The 12,065-nt window shown below is 50.7% G+C and overlaps 1 protein-coding gene across 1 annotated transcript; it reads right to left on the bottom strand.

The window, feature by feature from the left end:
• Window positions 1–3,532: 3,532 nt before the first annotated feature.
• On the bottom strand, window positions 3,533–7,057 carry LOC100897602 (pre-rRNA 2'-O-ribose RNA methyltransferase FTSJ3). The gene is made up of 9 exons (XM_003745074.2): window positions 6,978–7,057; window positions 6,655–6,841; window positions 6,378–6,564; window positions 6,017–6,180; window positions 5,663–5,865; window positions 4,526–5,535; window positions 4,214–4,422; window positions 3,885–4,115; window positions 3,533–3,759 (listed from the first exon to the last, which is right to left on the bottom strand). Exons 2-9 carry the CDS (start codon window positions 6,832–6,834, stop codon window positions 3,577–3,579), a joined length of 2,367 nt encoding a protein of 788 aa, XP_003745122.1. The 5' UTR covers window positions 6,835–6,841; window positions 6,978–7,057; the 3' UTR covers window positions 3,533–3,576.
• Window positions 7,058–12,065: the final 5,008 nt, after the last annotated feature.

The following is a 12,065-nucleotide window of genomic DNA, read 5'->3' as shown; positions in this document are numbered from 1 at the left end:
AAGAAGCTCCAACCTGTAATTCGATAACATTCGTCAGTCGCGGCTTCGATAATAATGAGACAGTTTATTGTTCGATGGTGACTCGAGTGATTCGTTGCTAGCGCTTGAATCGCTGTGATCAGCCTTGCGTGCGGTACCGTGTAATCAGGTTTTGGAAGCGAGATTTCTCCGGCGGGACATCGACCGCTTTCTTGGTGGGCACCCATACAGAATGGGAAAGTCGATTATGATGCAAATTCGAGCTTATTGTGCGTGGCTATTGGTGGGCTTGGCACATGGATGCGAGTCACTCACTCACCGCTCATTGCCACTTCTGGTTTATTCATTTGGGCCACAAGAAGATGCGCTTGGGAGAAAAGCTCCAGATTCTCATCGGTTGGAGGATGGTTTATCATACGGTGAACGAGCATCGTACACGAATGAGCGGTTTCGGTGAGCTTCGCTCCGAATATCGACAATGACAGGAACAGAGCGAAATAATGCATCAGGTTGATGAGCAACAGAAGAATTTCATTGGGACCGTCGAAGTCTGGATCAGTGGCTCGGCCATTGAAATATCTGCGAAGAGATTCTTTAGCTTTGACGGAACACGGTCGCTCCTGAAGCGCGCGTGTGAAAGTGAAGAACGAAGGAGAGCGTGTCTCTTCCCTGAGCAGGAAATGGGATTTCCGATATGAAGTAAAGCGCGAATGGAACACTCTCATGCGTTGGCTTCGAGGACACGGAGGACGTCCGTCTCGGCAATTACCCCGCGGAACAACTGAGAGGGGGAGAACAGCGAGCAGAGGGAATCCTAATGAGCTTACCTGGTAACTTCCAAACAAACCCCGATGACGAATAAAGCCGTCCAGAAGAATGCTGTCTTTTGGAAAAGATCATCACATTTGAGGACGCATTTGCTTAAATTGGATTGCAGTCTTCTCAGAGCTTGCAGATCGCTCAAACTCATCTGAAACACAACGAACATATTGGAAGCTCGAACTCATTCCCCATTCTTTGCCGGAATCCAGGCGGCAACTCCTGATATCCCTCAAGCAACGTCGATACATCGTCCATTATTATTATTCCCTCGGGGCTACTCGCTGAATAATCGCTAGAAGTCACAAGACCCCGCATCCGATCGTTTTCGAGGATTCGCTCGATGGTCGCTCTCTATCAGATGACCACTCCGGTGGGACGATTCGCTGTGGTGGCGCCCGAATATCAATGCAGGGCGAAGCGGATACATCGTCCGATGGAATTTTATGTCGGCTGAGCAAAACTGAGAGATAATCACCCGCTCCGTCGCTCGATGCACGTGGAATCTCGAACAGCGGCGACGTTCATTTCAGTTCATTTGAGATGCGTGCACCGTTGAAGCTCCCTCGGTCGTCACTCATCTCCGCGCGGTTGATACGCATCTTGAGACTATTACTCCACGAAGCGAAGGACCGTGGTTCATCCTGCGTTGCCTCGCTATATCGATGTGTCATCAGGGTACCCACATTCATCGTGTGTCCCAAACTCCGAACGCGTCGATTCCGCTGTGATTGAACTCATCAGCCCACGAGCACCATTTGGGATCTCTTACTTGATCCGGGAGCACGGCGCCCGAGACGCGTCGGGACTGCGACAGTCGAAGCCGTCTACCCCCCCGATAACCTTTCATGCTACATCAGTCGACTTTTGGAGCGGCATTCTTCGATTTCCTTCCCATCGATGAATGTTTTTACCGTAAAAAAGTACTTCCCCCCCCCCCCCCGGACTAGAAAATGCTGGGCATGCCCCTGCGGCACTGTGATCCAATTGTCGGTGGAACTATGGAGACATATAGCTCCGCATCGATAACTCACCAATAATTTCGAGTTTTGGGACTCTGCCACCCGTTGTTGAACTATCGTATTGTAGCAGGCGAAGAGATGCTTCTGATAACTCACGGCACTCAGATAGAAGGCGACCTACGCAGGAGAAGATTATGCTCTGATATCCGTTTCCATACGCTACCTCTGAAGACTCAGAGATGATCGAGGCAAATGTTACGAAACCGTTCAATTACCAAATAAAGAGCCGACGCAAACATGAGGGGGATTCGTAGGACGACGTCGACGCACAGCAGGATCGATACAGCTTTATGGTCCCACGGTTCGAGGGTGATTCCGCACCAATGCCGGACTTGATAATCGTGGTAGCCGTGTTTCGAGAGGAGGATAGATCGCAATTCGATCAGAAGTCGGAACACGGAGTAAAGTGTGCATGACACCGTAGTAGAGATACACGTCCTCCGAACCGTTCTGAAATGTTGGAGCCTCGATATCAGGCTCGAGATCGATGGGACTCGGCCAGGGAGTCGAAGGTCATCGGTGAAAAAATCTGCATATTCCGCACGGAAAATTCGGCGCAGCGTCGAAGCGAACGAGGGAACCTCAGGAGACCGACGGCGAAGGGCCCGAGTAACTCACTTCATCCGATCGCTCGTGATTGGATATTTGCTGAAGTTGCATAGGAGCTGCGAGATCTGGGGCTCGTTGACATAAAAAAGATCGATCGTCAACACGGTCACAGCGTTCCTCATGAACACTGATACAGTTGCCCACAGCTGCCGAGTCCCGATCGCGAAGAACACGGACAAGAAGCTTATCACAAAGTAGAAATGAATAGTGCTCAGCAGGAGAACGCTCCAAAAGGTAACACTCCGCGACCTGGAATCAGAGAGCGCGATCCATCCAGACATCTTGCCGCAACCTATAGCCTCACGGTCCACAATTGAGAACATCGCTCTAAGAGATTTTCAGAAACTTCACCAGAACGAAACCGCGTTGGCTCCGTTCCCCACGCGAACTCGAGCTCACCATTTGTGTCGTTCGTGAGGGTCTGGGATGTCCTCGGAACACTTCAGGAATTTCCCACGCCAGATTCCGACCGCTTTCAAATGAAGCAGAACCACGCTGAATGTCTTGAAAACTTCGTAGCAAGGTCGGTGGTCGCTGACGCTCAGAGCGAGACCGCTCCAGGACTCGCCTGGAAAAACCTTCCTCTTCGAAGACTGTATGGTAAACACCTGACTGCGCGGCATGATTCCAACGTCCGGCCTTGATATGGCTCGTCGAGAGTTTCACTTGACCGACGGTCAGCGAATGAAAAAAAATTCTCCAGCGGATTCTATGCCCCGGTCGAGTTTTACATCCGTCATCACTGATGCGGCACGGTGGGCAGAAGTCGATCGATGCCGAGGCAAGGATGATGAATGAGGCCACAAGTTCAACTATTGAGTACGAAGCCCCTCGCTGACAACGACGGAGGTCGCGATGGAGGTCCCGTGCCGACGAAGGTCGCGATTAGTTTTTTGAACTCACGCCTCATGCTTGAATTGATTCGTTCTATCTGGGTATGCCCTATAGGAGACAGGACCAGATCGTGTTTCGAATGTGATTCGGATGCACGCGGAGCCCATCACTCGCGGAAATGTCGTCCAGAATGTATCTCCCAGGGAATTCTATTCGAAAATTCGCTGGGTTCAATGAGAAAATTTCATTCGAGGAATCGTGCGGTGCTGTGTAAACGTGTTTATTTACAAAGGCCAGCGGCAGTCCCCGAAACCTATTTCCGTTTCCCTTTGCCACCCTTCTTCCGACCCCTGGTTTTCTCCTTGTTCTTCATGGAGCGGAGGTCTTTCTTCATCCTCGAGTCGACGACCTTGTATTTGACGTTGCCCTTGATTTTCGGAACCCTCGTGAGTCCTTGGAACTTCTTCGAAACAACATATTTCACTTCCTTCTTGTCCTGCAGAGGAGAATTATCAGAATTGGGACTCCCTGCCAGTTCGATCATCACATCTCGATACGCGCAAGTTCCAGGTGAGCTGTCTCACTCGAGCATCGCAGGTGAAAAGTGAGATCGGAACGAACCTTTTTGAGAGCCTTCGAGTAGATTTGTTTCAGGTTTTGCGCTTTTTCCGTCTCGCTCATGTCTAGGCTGCCGCAGAGATCCTCAGCTTTCTTGCGGGCCTTGTCCATCCTCTTCATGAAGCGCCGCTTCTTGCGACTCTTCGCTTCGACAACCCTCTTGATCGTCTTGACGTTGACTTCCTTCAAGTCCTCGCGATTCCTCCGTAAGCTTTCGGAGCTGACCTCGGGCAGCTAGGGTTGGATCAAGAGTTAGATTCGTGAATCATTGCGAGTAATCAGAAGCTCTGAACCAGCAATGGGCCACGAATTAAGCCTGACCGTATCTCTACCTTAACGCAGTATTTCTTTTCGTCGTCCTTGAACCACGACGGCAGGTTCTCTCTATCGTCCGACATGTATCGGTGGAAGCCTTCGTTGAAGAGGTCTCTCCGACTCTTCCCGCTCTGGATCAGTCGTTCACCCAGAGCACGACCATAGGCGTCCAGCATGGGGATTCCTTCCTTCTCTTTCTCTTGCATCTCAGTAACGATACCCAGAGCTGCGAGAAGAAGCGGAACCGTTTTAACTCAACACAAGATGATGTGAAGCAAGGGGATAAGAGGATATTTCCCTTTCTAAACTCAGATACGAAGGTCACATACCTTTCTTGATTTGCGGTTTACGCTGTTCTTTCTCCTTCCTTATTTCGTCAAGCTCAGCTTCGATCTCATCGATGTATTGCTGTTTTTCTGTCTCCAGGACATCATCGTATTCGTCGTCTGAAGAATCCACGCCATCCTCCTTCGTCTTCTTAGACTTCTGCTCGTTCTTCTTCTTCTTTTTCTCCTTGAGATCCTTATTTACTTCGTAGCGGACCCTTTTCAAACTCGGAATATCCTCGTACAGATCGTCTTCGTCGATTCCGGTGAGATTGGCGCGGCTACTGAACCACGAAGCGGCCTTCTCTTTCCTGCGATCTTTCTCGGTCCCCATATCGGTCACGATCCGACTCGGATCCACGGTATCCTCGTCCTCGTCCCATTCCATCTGACCATCAGAATCTGAAGCTTCGTCGGCGGTTCGTTTCCGGCTGATAGCCACTCCACTGGTTCCGATCTCCTCCAAGTCAGAATCGTCTGAGAGACAGTCTCCATCCTGCAACTTGCGTTTCCTCTCCTCGAGAGTCTTCAACTGGAAAATATCCTTGTCTTCCTGAACGATCCCCTCGTCTCCCTTGATGATCATCTTGAGATTGAGAGCGTCTCTGGTCTTTTTCAGCTGCCTCAATTTCTTCCGTTTCACCCGCTTCAGCTCTTGCAGGGCGTCTGCGTTCATCTGTTGAACATGCTTGAGAAGCTTCGTCTCCTCGTCGTCTTCGTCCTCGTTGTCGTCGTCCATTTCAACGTCTTCGACGTTCTCCTCCCCGTCTTCCTTCTTGAACTGCTCGTGTAGCTTCCTACGCCATTGGCAGAGAGTCTTCAGGTCTCCCTTCCCGAGAACTTTGATGTCCTTACAGTACTCTTTGATGTCGTCCGTGGTCAGAGGGTGGTTGAGTACTCGCTCTGAGTCCAACAAGATCTCGTGAACTTCCCCTAAGAGTTCCATGAAGTTGACCGATTTGATGAACTGCATACACGGGATGGTTTCGTACATCTTCGCGCCCTCTTTGTACCTGGAGAACGGAAAACCTGTCGTTCAGAAATCCCGCGATATGACGGTGGACCTGTTGGATATCGAACGCGCGAGTGGGTCGAACATGGTCAGCGGCTGCGGCGATATCATATCGAAGAGCAACTCACCCCTCAGCTTTAGGTTTCTTCAGACTGGCGGCGCGCTCGAGAACATTTTTCGCCGCCGACTCTTGGGAGATGTCCAGCTCTTCGAAGAGATATTTAGGATTGAAGAATTTGTCGTCGAGCTTGTCCGGAGCCACAAAACCTTGGCAGACGACGAAAATCTCAGCGGATTCGTGACGAGAGGCTCTCGGTTTGGTCGCCGAAACCTGGAACAACAAGGATTTTATCCAGCGCTATATCCAGCGTGATGTACTCTTCGTCCGAGGCATGCAAACGGTCCTCGAGTCGACGGCATTGACGCCTCGATCCGTGAGGAAATTGGGTCGGATCGAAAACGCCCGCTCGAAAGCCACCAACCTTCCTGAAGAGTTTCTTGAGTACCCAAATGAAAGCATTATAGTCTTTCGATCGGAAAACCTTCGTCACGAACCATCCTCCCTTCACGAGGAATTCAGACGCCAGCTTCGCGGCGTGTAACGATAGACAGATTTGTGCATAGGCATCATGGAGCCAATTTTTACCTGGAACGAGCGTCATGGTTGAGAAAAACAGTTCCCGCAAGACCTTATCACTTCCGACCAACCATCGCACTGATCAATCAATTTATTGACATCGGCAGAACCTCGAAAACATCAACCGTCTCTGTCAGTCATCAGTTCTTGTAATTGAGGTTCCCCTGCATGTTATTCCAGACAAACGGGATCCGGGTGACACTCACCGACATTCGGAGCTCCGTCGTTCAGTACCACGTCGGCCTTCCACGTCTTCAGTTCGGTTCTGAGTGCTTTCCGACATTCTGGGGTAGTTATGTCGTGCGTAAGGCCCACAACATTCGGTATGGGCCGGATCGGAACCAGATCGACTCCCACGATGAGCGACGACGCGGGCATATACTTTTGAGCGACCTAAAGGACGATGAAGACTCTCTTAATGCCTCTCCTTGATTTTTGTTCCTCTGTGGTCCGCTCGAGCGGTGTCAGAGAGAGAGAGCTCACTTGAAGCCATCCTCCTGGTGCAGCGCACAAGTCCACCAAGACCCTGGCTCTCTGGAGAAACTCGAACTTCCGATTCAACTGAATTAATTTGAAGGAAGCTCTGCTGCGGTATCCGGTTTCTTTGGCGAGATGGTAAAACTTATCACGACGCTGCTTCCCTGTCTTGGACTTGACGCCCATCTTTACCCTGGAACAGAACGCGGGAACCAGGCGATGAGTTACTCTGTGCACTCATTGACGCTCAGGGGGAGATTGTCTCGCTGACATTTTCAGTCCCGTTCAGATTTTCGTCGTCTCTGCTATCCGATGTCGTCGGTTCTCACCCTTGCAAGAGGCTAAGTCCTCGATTACGCTTGCTTCGGAAAATTCCCCGCCTCAAAACGAATTCGTCGAGACCAAGTCGACTGCGCGAGGGAACACGTGCATGTGTTATCGAGTGAGGGTCGGGATCTACCGTCGAGCGGACATAAACATAAGTGGTTGACACGGAAGCCGGCGTTCTGTCGCCGCAATCCACATCCGCTAGGTGGAGTCTACCTCCTCAGACAGGAATGAGCAACTACATTCGACAGAAAATCGCTTCTCGTGGGGCATTGAAAATATAGCATTTACCCCCATGGGTGATATTTACCGTGAGTCAGCTCGCTTCAAAGAGAGAGGGGCTTACGAGCATGGTGTTGTGGCGCGGTTTTTGAAAAATCACGGGGAGCCGGGGAACGACGTGGAGTGTGTAGTTGTCAACACTTCTGATTTTTTGAACAGGGGAAATCTCCCGTAGATTTCCACAGAGGCTTGGAATCATTCCGAGTATAGAGCGGATTGGCGTCCCTGATCGTCTGAGTGAGGCGATGCTTCCCGACAGAGATACTGTCTCTCAGATTGACGTTGGCATGTAGTTTCTCGCGGTCATTCGATCATCGAAAAACCTCGAGACAAGTTTTATTGGGAGAGGACGAGAGGGGTATATATACTGAATTTGTAGAGGGTCGCTCTGCGTCTTTTTGTCTCATCTAGACGGCAGGGGTCGGTCGACCAACATCTTCACCGACGGAATCATCTTGATTCCGAGTACCTAGTACCATTTCTGCAGATTCTGGTCCGGCACTCGATGAGAACGATGTCCAAGAAGAAATCAGGCGGTGAGTGCAGCTTCGCTCGCGACTTAAGTATAGTAGTGGCCGTCGCGGTTCTGAGTAGGCGACAGGTCAGCTTTTCAAATGACGACTCCGGAGGTGCGCGAGCTCGTCCGCGGCGTAGCAGGAGAGAAATTAACACCGAGCCGTCCATAGAAGAAATTCGCCTCCTTCGCCGATCTCCAACGATGGCACTGCCTGCATGCAGAAATAGCTAATTGTTGATCAGGCGACGGCCGTCGTCCTCGCCGGAGGGAACCGAGACGAAGAGGAGGGATCTTTGTTTTTTGGAAGACGTTTCAGGCTCATTCTCGCTTCCACTACTATATGAGAGCGGAACCGTTTCTACGCCGATTTTTTTGCAGAGCAACCAAAGAGGCGACTTTACTTGGTGAGCTATCATTGTACGCCAATGTCTCGTTTCACTCATTCACTATTCGTTCATAATTTTCCCCGAATGTCATATGAGCTCTTGGGTTTGTACTCACTCAGAGAGGTAGGCGACTTCATTCCTTGTTGTTTTTTGTTACGCGTCCTATCGCAGATCGAGAAGCTGCATGCGCATCGAACGTATAGAGGCGAAACTCAGTACTTGGTCGAATGGAAAGGATATCCCATCGAGCAGGCCACTTGGACTTCTGAGAGGATCCTCCTGGAAGACTGCCCGCACGGAGTCGAAGAGTACCTCAGGAATCCAGCAGTGGGTATTCGGCATTTTCTTCAATCAGGGCGCGGAATGAAATTTCAGCAGAGGCCATACCTCGTCCGACATCGTCTGATTGATTCAATGGCTGGGATTCTGAGTTCTCCCCTTCTCGTGTTTCTTGTTGAATGGTTCGATGAAAATGGGCGACAAATGCGCCTTCCGGCTTAACGGATTTTATTCTCGTAGCCCCGGATGACGAAGAAAGAACTCATCCTCTCGAGGCGCTCGGATTTTCCGCGGAGGGCGGAAGAACCGTTACGGAAGCGGCCTCACTGCCAATCCACAGAGTCCAGACTACAATCCGTGAGCAGTGGATGCCCTCAAGCGGATGTCGCTGAGAGAGGCGATGGCGATTGTCCAAGACAAACCTCTAGTCAAGAAGTTCCTCCTTATGAAATCGACGAGGCGAATGTATGATTCTGTTTCTGAGTTGTACTTCTGTGTTACTTCATCGCCCCGCGTGAATACCGTGATAGGCTTACGTACAGTCAGGATCTTGTCCCCCTAAGATTACCCCTCTTCCAGGATGTGCGCGATAGTCGTACGCAGTCTCCGATCAGCGTCACGTCGATGGATTTGCCCTATGCTTGCTCCACCATGCTCCGATTCCACAAAGCGATGAAAACGGCGAGATCCCTCATGGCTGGATGTGATTTACAAATACAATGATACCAAAAGCCGCTCGACGTCAGGACAGCAGCCTAGCGAGCCTGTGCTCATCGCCAGAATCGTGTCATTCATGAGCTGATATAATTTACAATTCGGTAATTGTGTCACTCATAATCGTCTCTTTGTTCTTTGGTCGGATATACCCGCGCAATTTCAATGAATAATCTTGCATGAAGCCCGTTCGAAGTGGAGAGATCTCGAAGCATTGGCCGTAGAGTTGAGGTTCCTCCAGCAGCTATCGGCGTTTATTCCGTCGATACAATCGCCATATATCTCTTATGTGCGCCTCGACGTGGCGTTGAATGGAACCAATTCGCGGAGTCCATGGAAATCGGAGGTATCGACCACGACTGTCGAGCCGAGGGCCGAGGGCATCAGAAATCAGTCCAGGTCGTCATTCTGCATTGTCACTTGTAAATATCGCACTTCACCTGCAATCTTGGAATCCTGGTCAGACGGCGCCGGCGTCGACATCGAATTTGTGATTCACTTCATCTATCCTCGAGCCGATCTCGAACGCTCCCTTATTCACCAAAAACGAGTGCTCGGTGTCTTCGGGCAGTCGGAGAGAATTTGACAGAATGCTTCCGATCTTTGGAAGCGCGACGAGCTAGGCGGTCCATCATCCCAAAAATCCACTGAGTTGTCATCGAACCGTTTGTAACATACTCCTCCAAACTCGTCCGATGAGTCTCTATTCTTCGGAGTTTTATGCGATTATATATTTTATTCCTCTTTCAGTGCCCAGGTACGATATCGTGCCAAGACCTCTAAAGGTAAGTCTAAAGGTGAGATAAGATCGATACTATGAACAAAGAGTCCGATTTCAAAAGTCAGGCAGGTCATGATTAGGTGGGTCGATGCAGGAAAATCGAAGGGATCACGACGGGGCGCGGCCGAGTTGACTTGAATCGTTGCATCGTTGGTACGTTCGACGCAGAGTTGTGCCGGACGAATCAACTTGACTTGGGACATTCATTCTGAGTCACGAGCCGCGAGTGTGCCGGAGTTCGCAACTTTCGAGCGAGAAGAGAATGGTGATATCTGTTCTGTGGGAATATATTCGTCATGTCGCCCTTCTACTTGAGTGGAACACCACGGAAGCGGAGACGAAAAGCTCGCTGAGCGTGATCCCAGAGGCTTCTCACTGACTCCGTGGATGGGCAGCGGATTGCTCATACCTACTTTTCATACGGGGCGCATCGAGACTGTCATATTCGATGGCGCTCATGTTTGAGCGTATGTCGCAGACTACATGATAGACGCTTCTTCCACAACTTTTCCAGGTGCAACTTTTCATATCCTAATATGCTCGTTCCTCGACCGCTTATCTCCAGGGCGAATATTGGTGGGGAAAATGAATGTTTTCAGTAATATATGAGATGTCCAGTCCCGCTCTTGGAAAGGTACCCACCATTCGGAAGCCTGACAGCTGGGACCGGGAAATGGGATGAATCTGCAATATACTAGTACGGACTGCCAAGAATTGTGGTAGATTCGACGATGAACACGGAGCCGCTTGATCGGGCTCTCGATGAGCATATTCTCAGCCACAGTTAATCAGCGCTCTGATCTTCGGCGTTCGGTCTCCGACCCTACGGGAGAATGCCTCAGGAAGTTCATCATCGCATTTCTATAGAGGAGGAATCTCTCCCCATCCTCGCATGGATGGGGGTTCCTCCGAGGGCAACAATCGCTCGAGCGTACACCATGTCCTAAATTGATCAACGCACGACCCACGTGTTCCGTCATGGAACTATCTGACAAGCCGGGAGAACCGGAAATGTGTTTTCCCTCGGATTTCATGTCGTAGGTGCATGCACGAAGGCACTTGCGAATGAAGCTGTTGACTCATGCAGCGCAAGCAGACTCTGAGTCATTTGAATACTCGTTATCGAGCTTTCCCCGATGTTTCCAGAAAAACGGAAATGTCGCAGCGAATTCTCTGGACTGAAATTCGCATGTGGCATGCTGTTGACCTGCCTTACTCTCAACAGCTCTTCGAGCGCAGACTGTGATGAGCTGGGGATTTTTCCCCGGAGCCGACGACGGATATTTTTGTGTGTTTGCTGCGTAGCCGAGAGCTGAATAAATTCTTCGTCTGACTCGATCTCACGACAGGGAGCCTAACACTCTAGCCGAGGGCCCAACAACAGATCTCGATGATTGAGCAATCCACTCACTGGGCGCTATGATCGAGGATTGGATCCAATCGAGGAGATTCGGTTATGTCTTTCATGCCCGCACTCCAGAAAAATCGTTGCTCATTATTAGGCTAGCTCAGTTCCTGCGACAGACTTCACGTCGCAGCCGCTGAGTCCAAACCCAGATCTACCTCCGACGGTCTGCTGAGAGGCACACTCCTTCAGCATTCAAGCAGATGGATATCCAGGTGAGTGTTCCGTCTATACCCGGGACAAGCTGATCTGAAAGCCGCGCTCAAGGCGGCCTCGGAGCGGCGAATGCGGAGTTTTGAGGGAACCTGATCCCGGACCCCCAAAATCACATGTTCGATTGAGCGATCAGCCTGAAATTCCGATGGGACGCGCTCCTCCAGGGTATGCTTCGTCGATTAGTGATCAGAAAACTCCTCGAAACGGTCCTCAGACTCGAATTTTCGGCAAATATCTACTGGCAGATCCCTCTCGGACCGGGAGGTCTTGAGACAGCCCCTCGCACAGGGAGAGCAGCCGACAAACGCACCGTTCATAACGTACAGGCAAGCGGTAACAAGGTGAATATCACCACGTTCCTTGTTCCTGCTCCAGTTCCCCGTAGTTAAGTGAGTGGCATCCAGCCGGAGTTCATCCGTCAGGCAGGAAGCATTCGACTCGCAACCTCTCCAGAGCACCTTCAGATCAATCCCGCGAGGCTCTGCGGATTCATCTCCCTACTTAAGAAAC

Source organism: Galendromus occidentalis, unplaced genomic scaffold (genome assembly GCF_000255335.2).
Source record: "Galendromus occidentalis unplaced genomic scaffold, Mocc_1.1 scf7180000077477, whole genome shotgun sequence".
In the NCBI taxonomy this organism is placed as follows: domain Eukaryota; kingdom Metazoa; phylum Arthropoda; class Arachnida; order Mesostigmata; family Phytoseiidae; genus Galendromus; species Galendromus occidentalis.
This window is presented reverse-complemented; position numbering and strand designations above follow the sequence as displayed.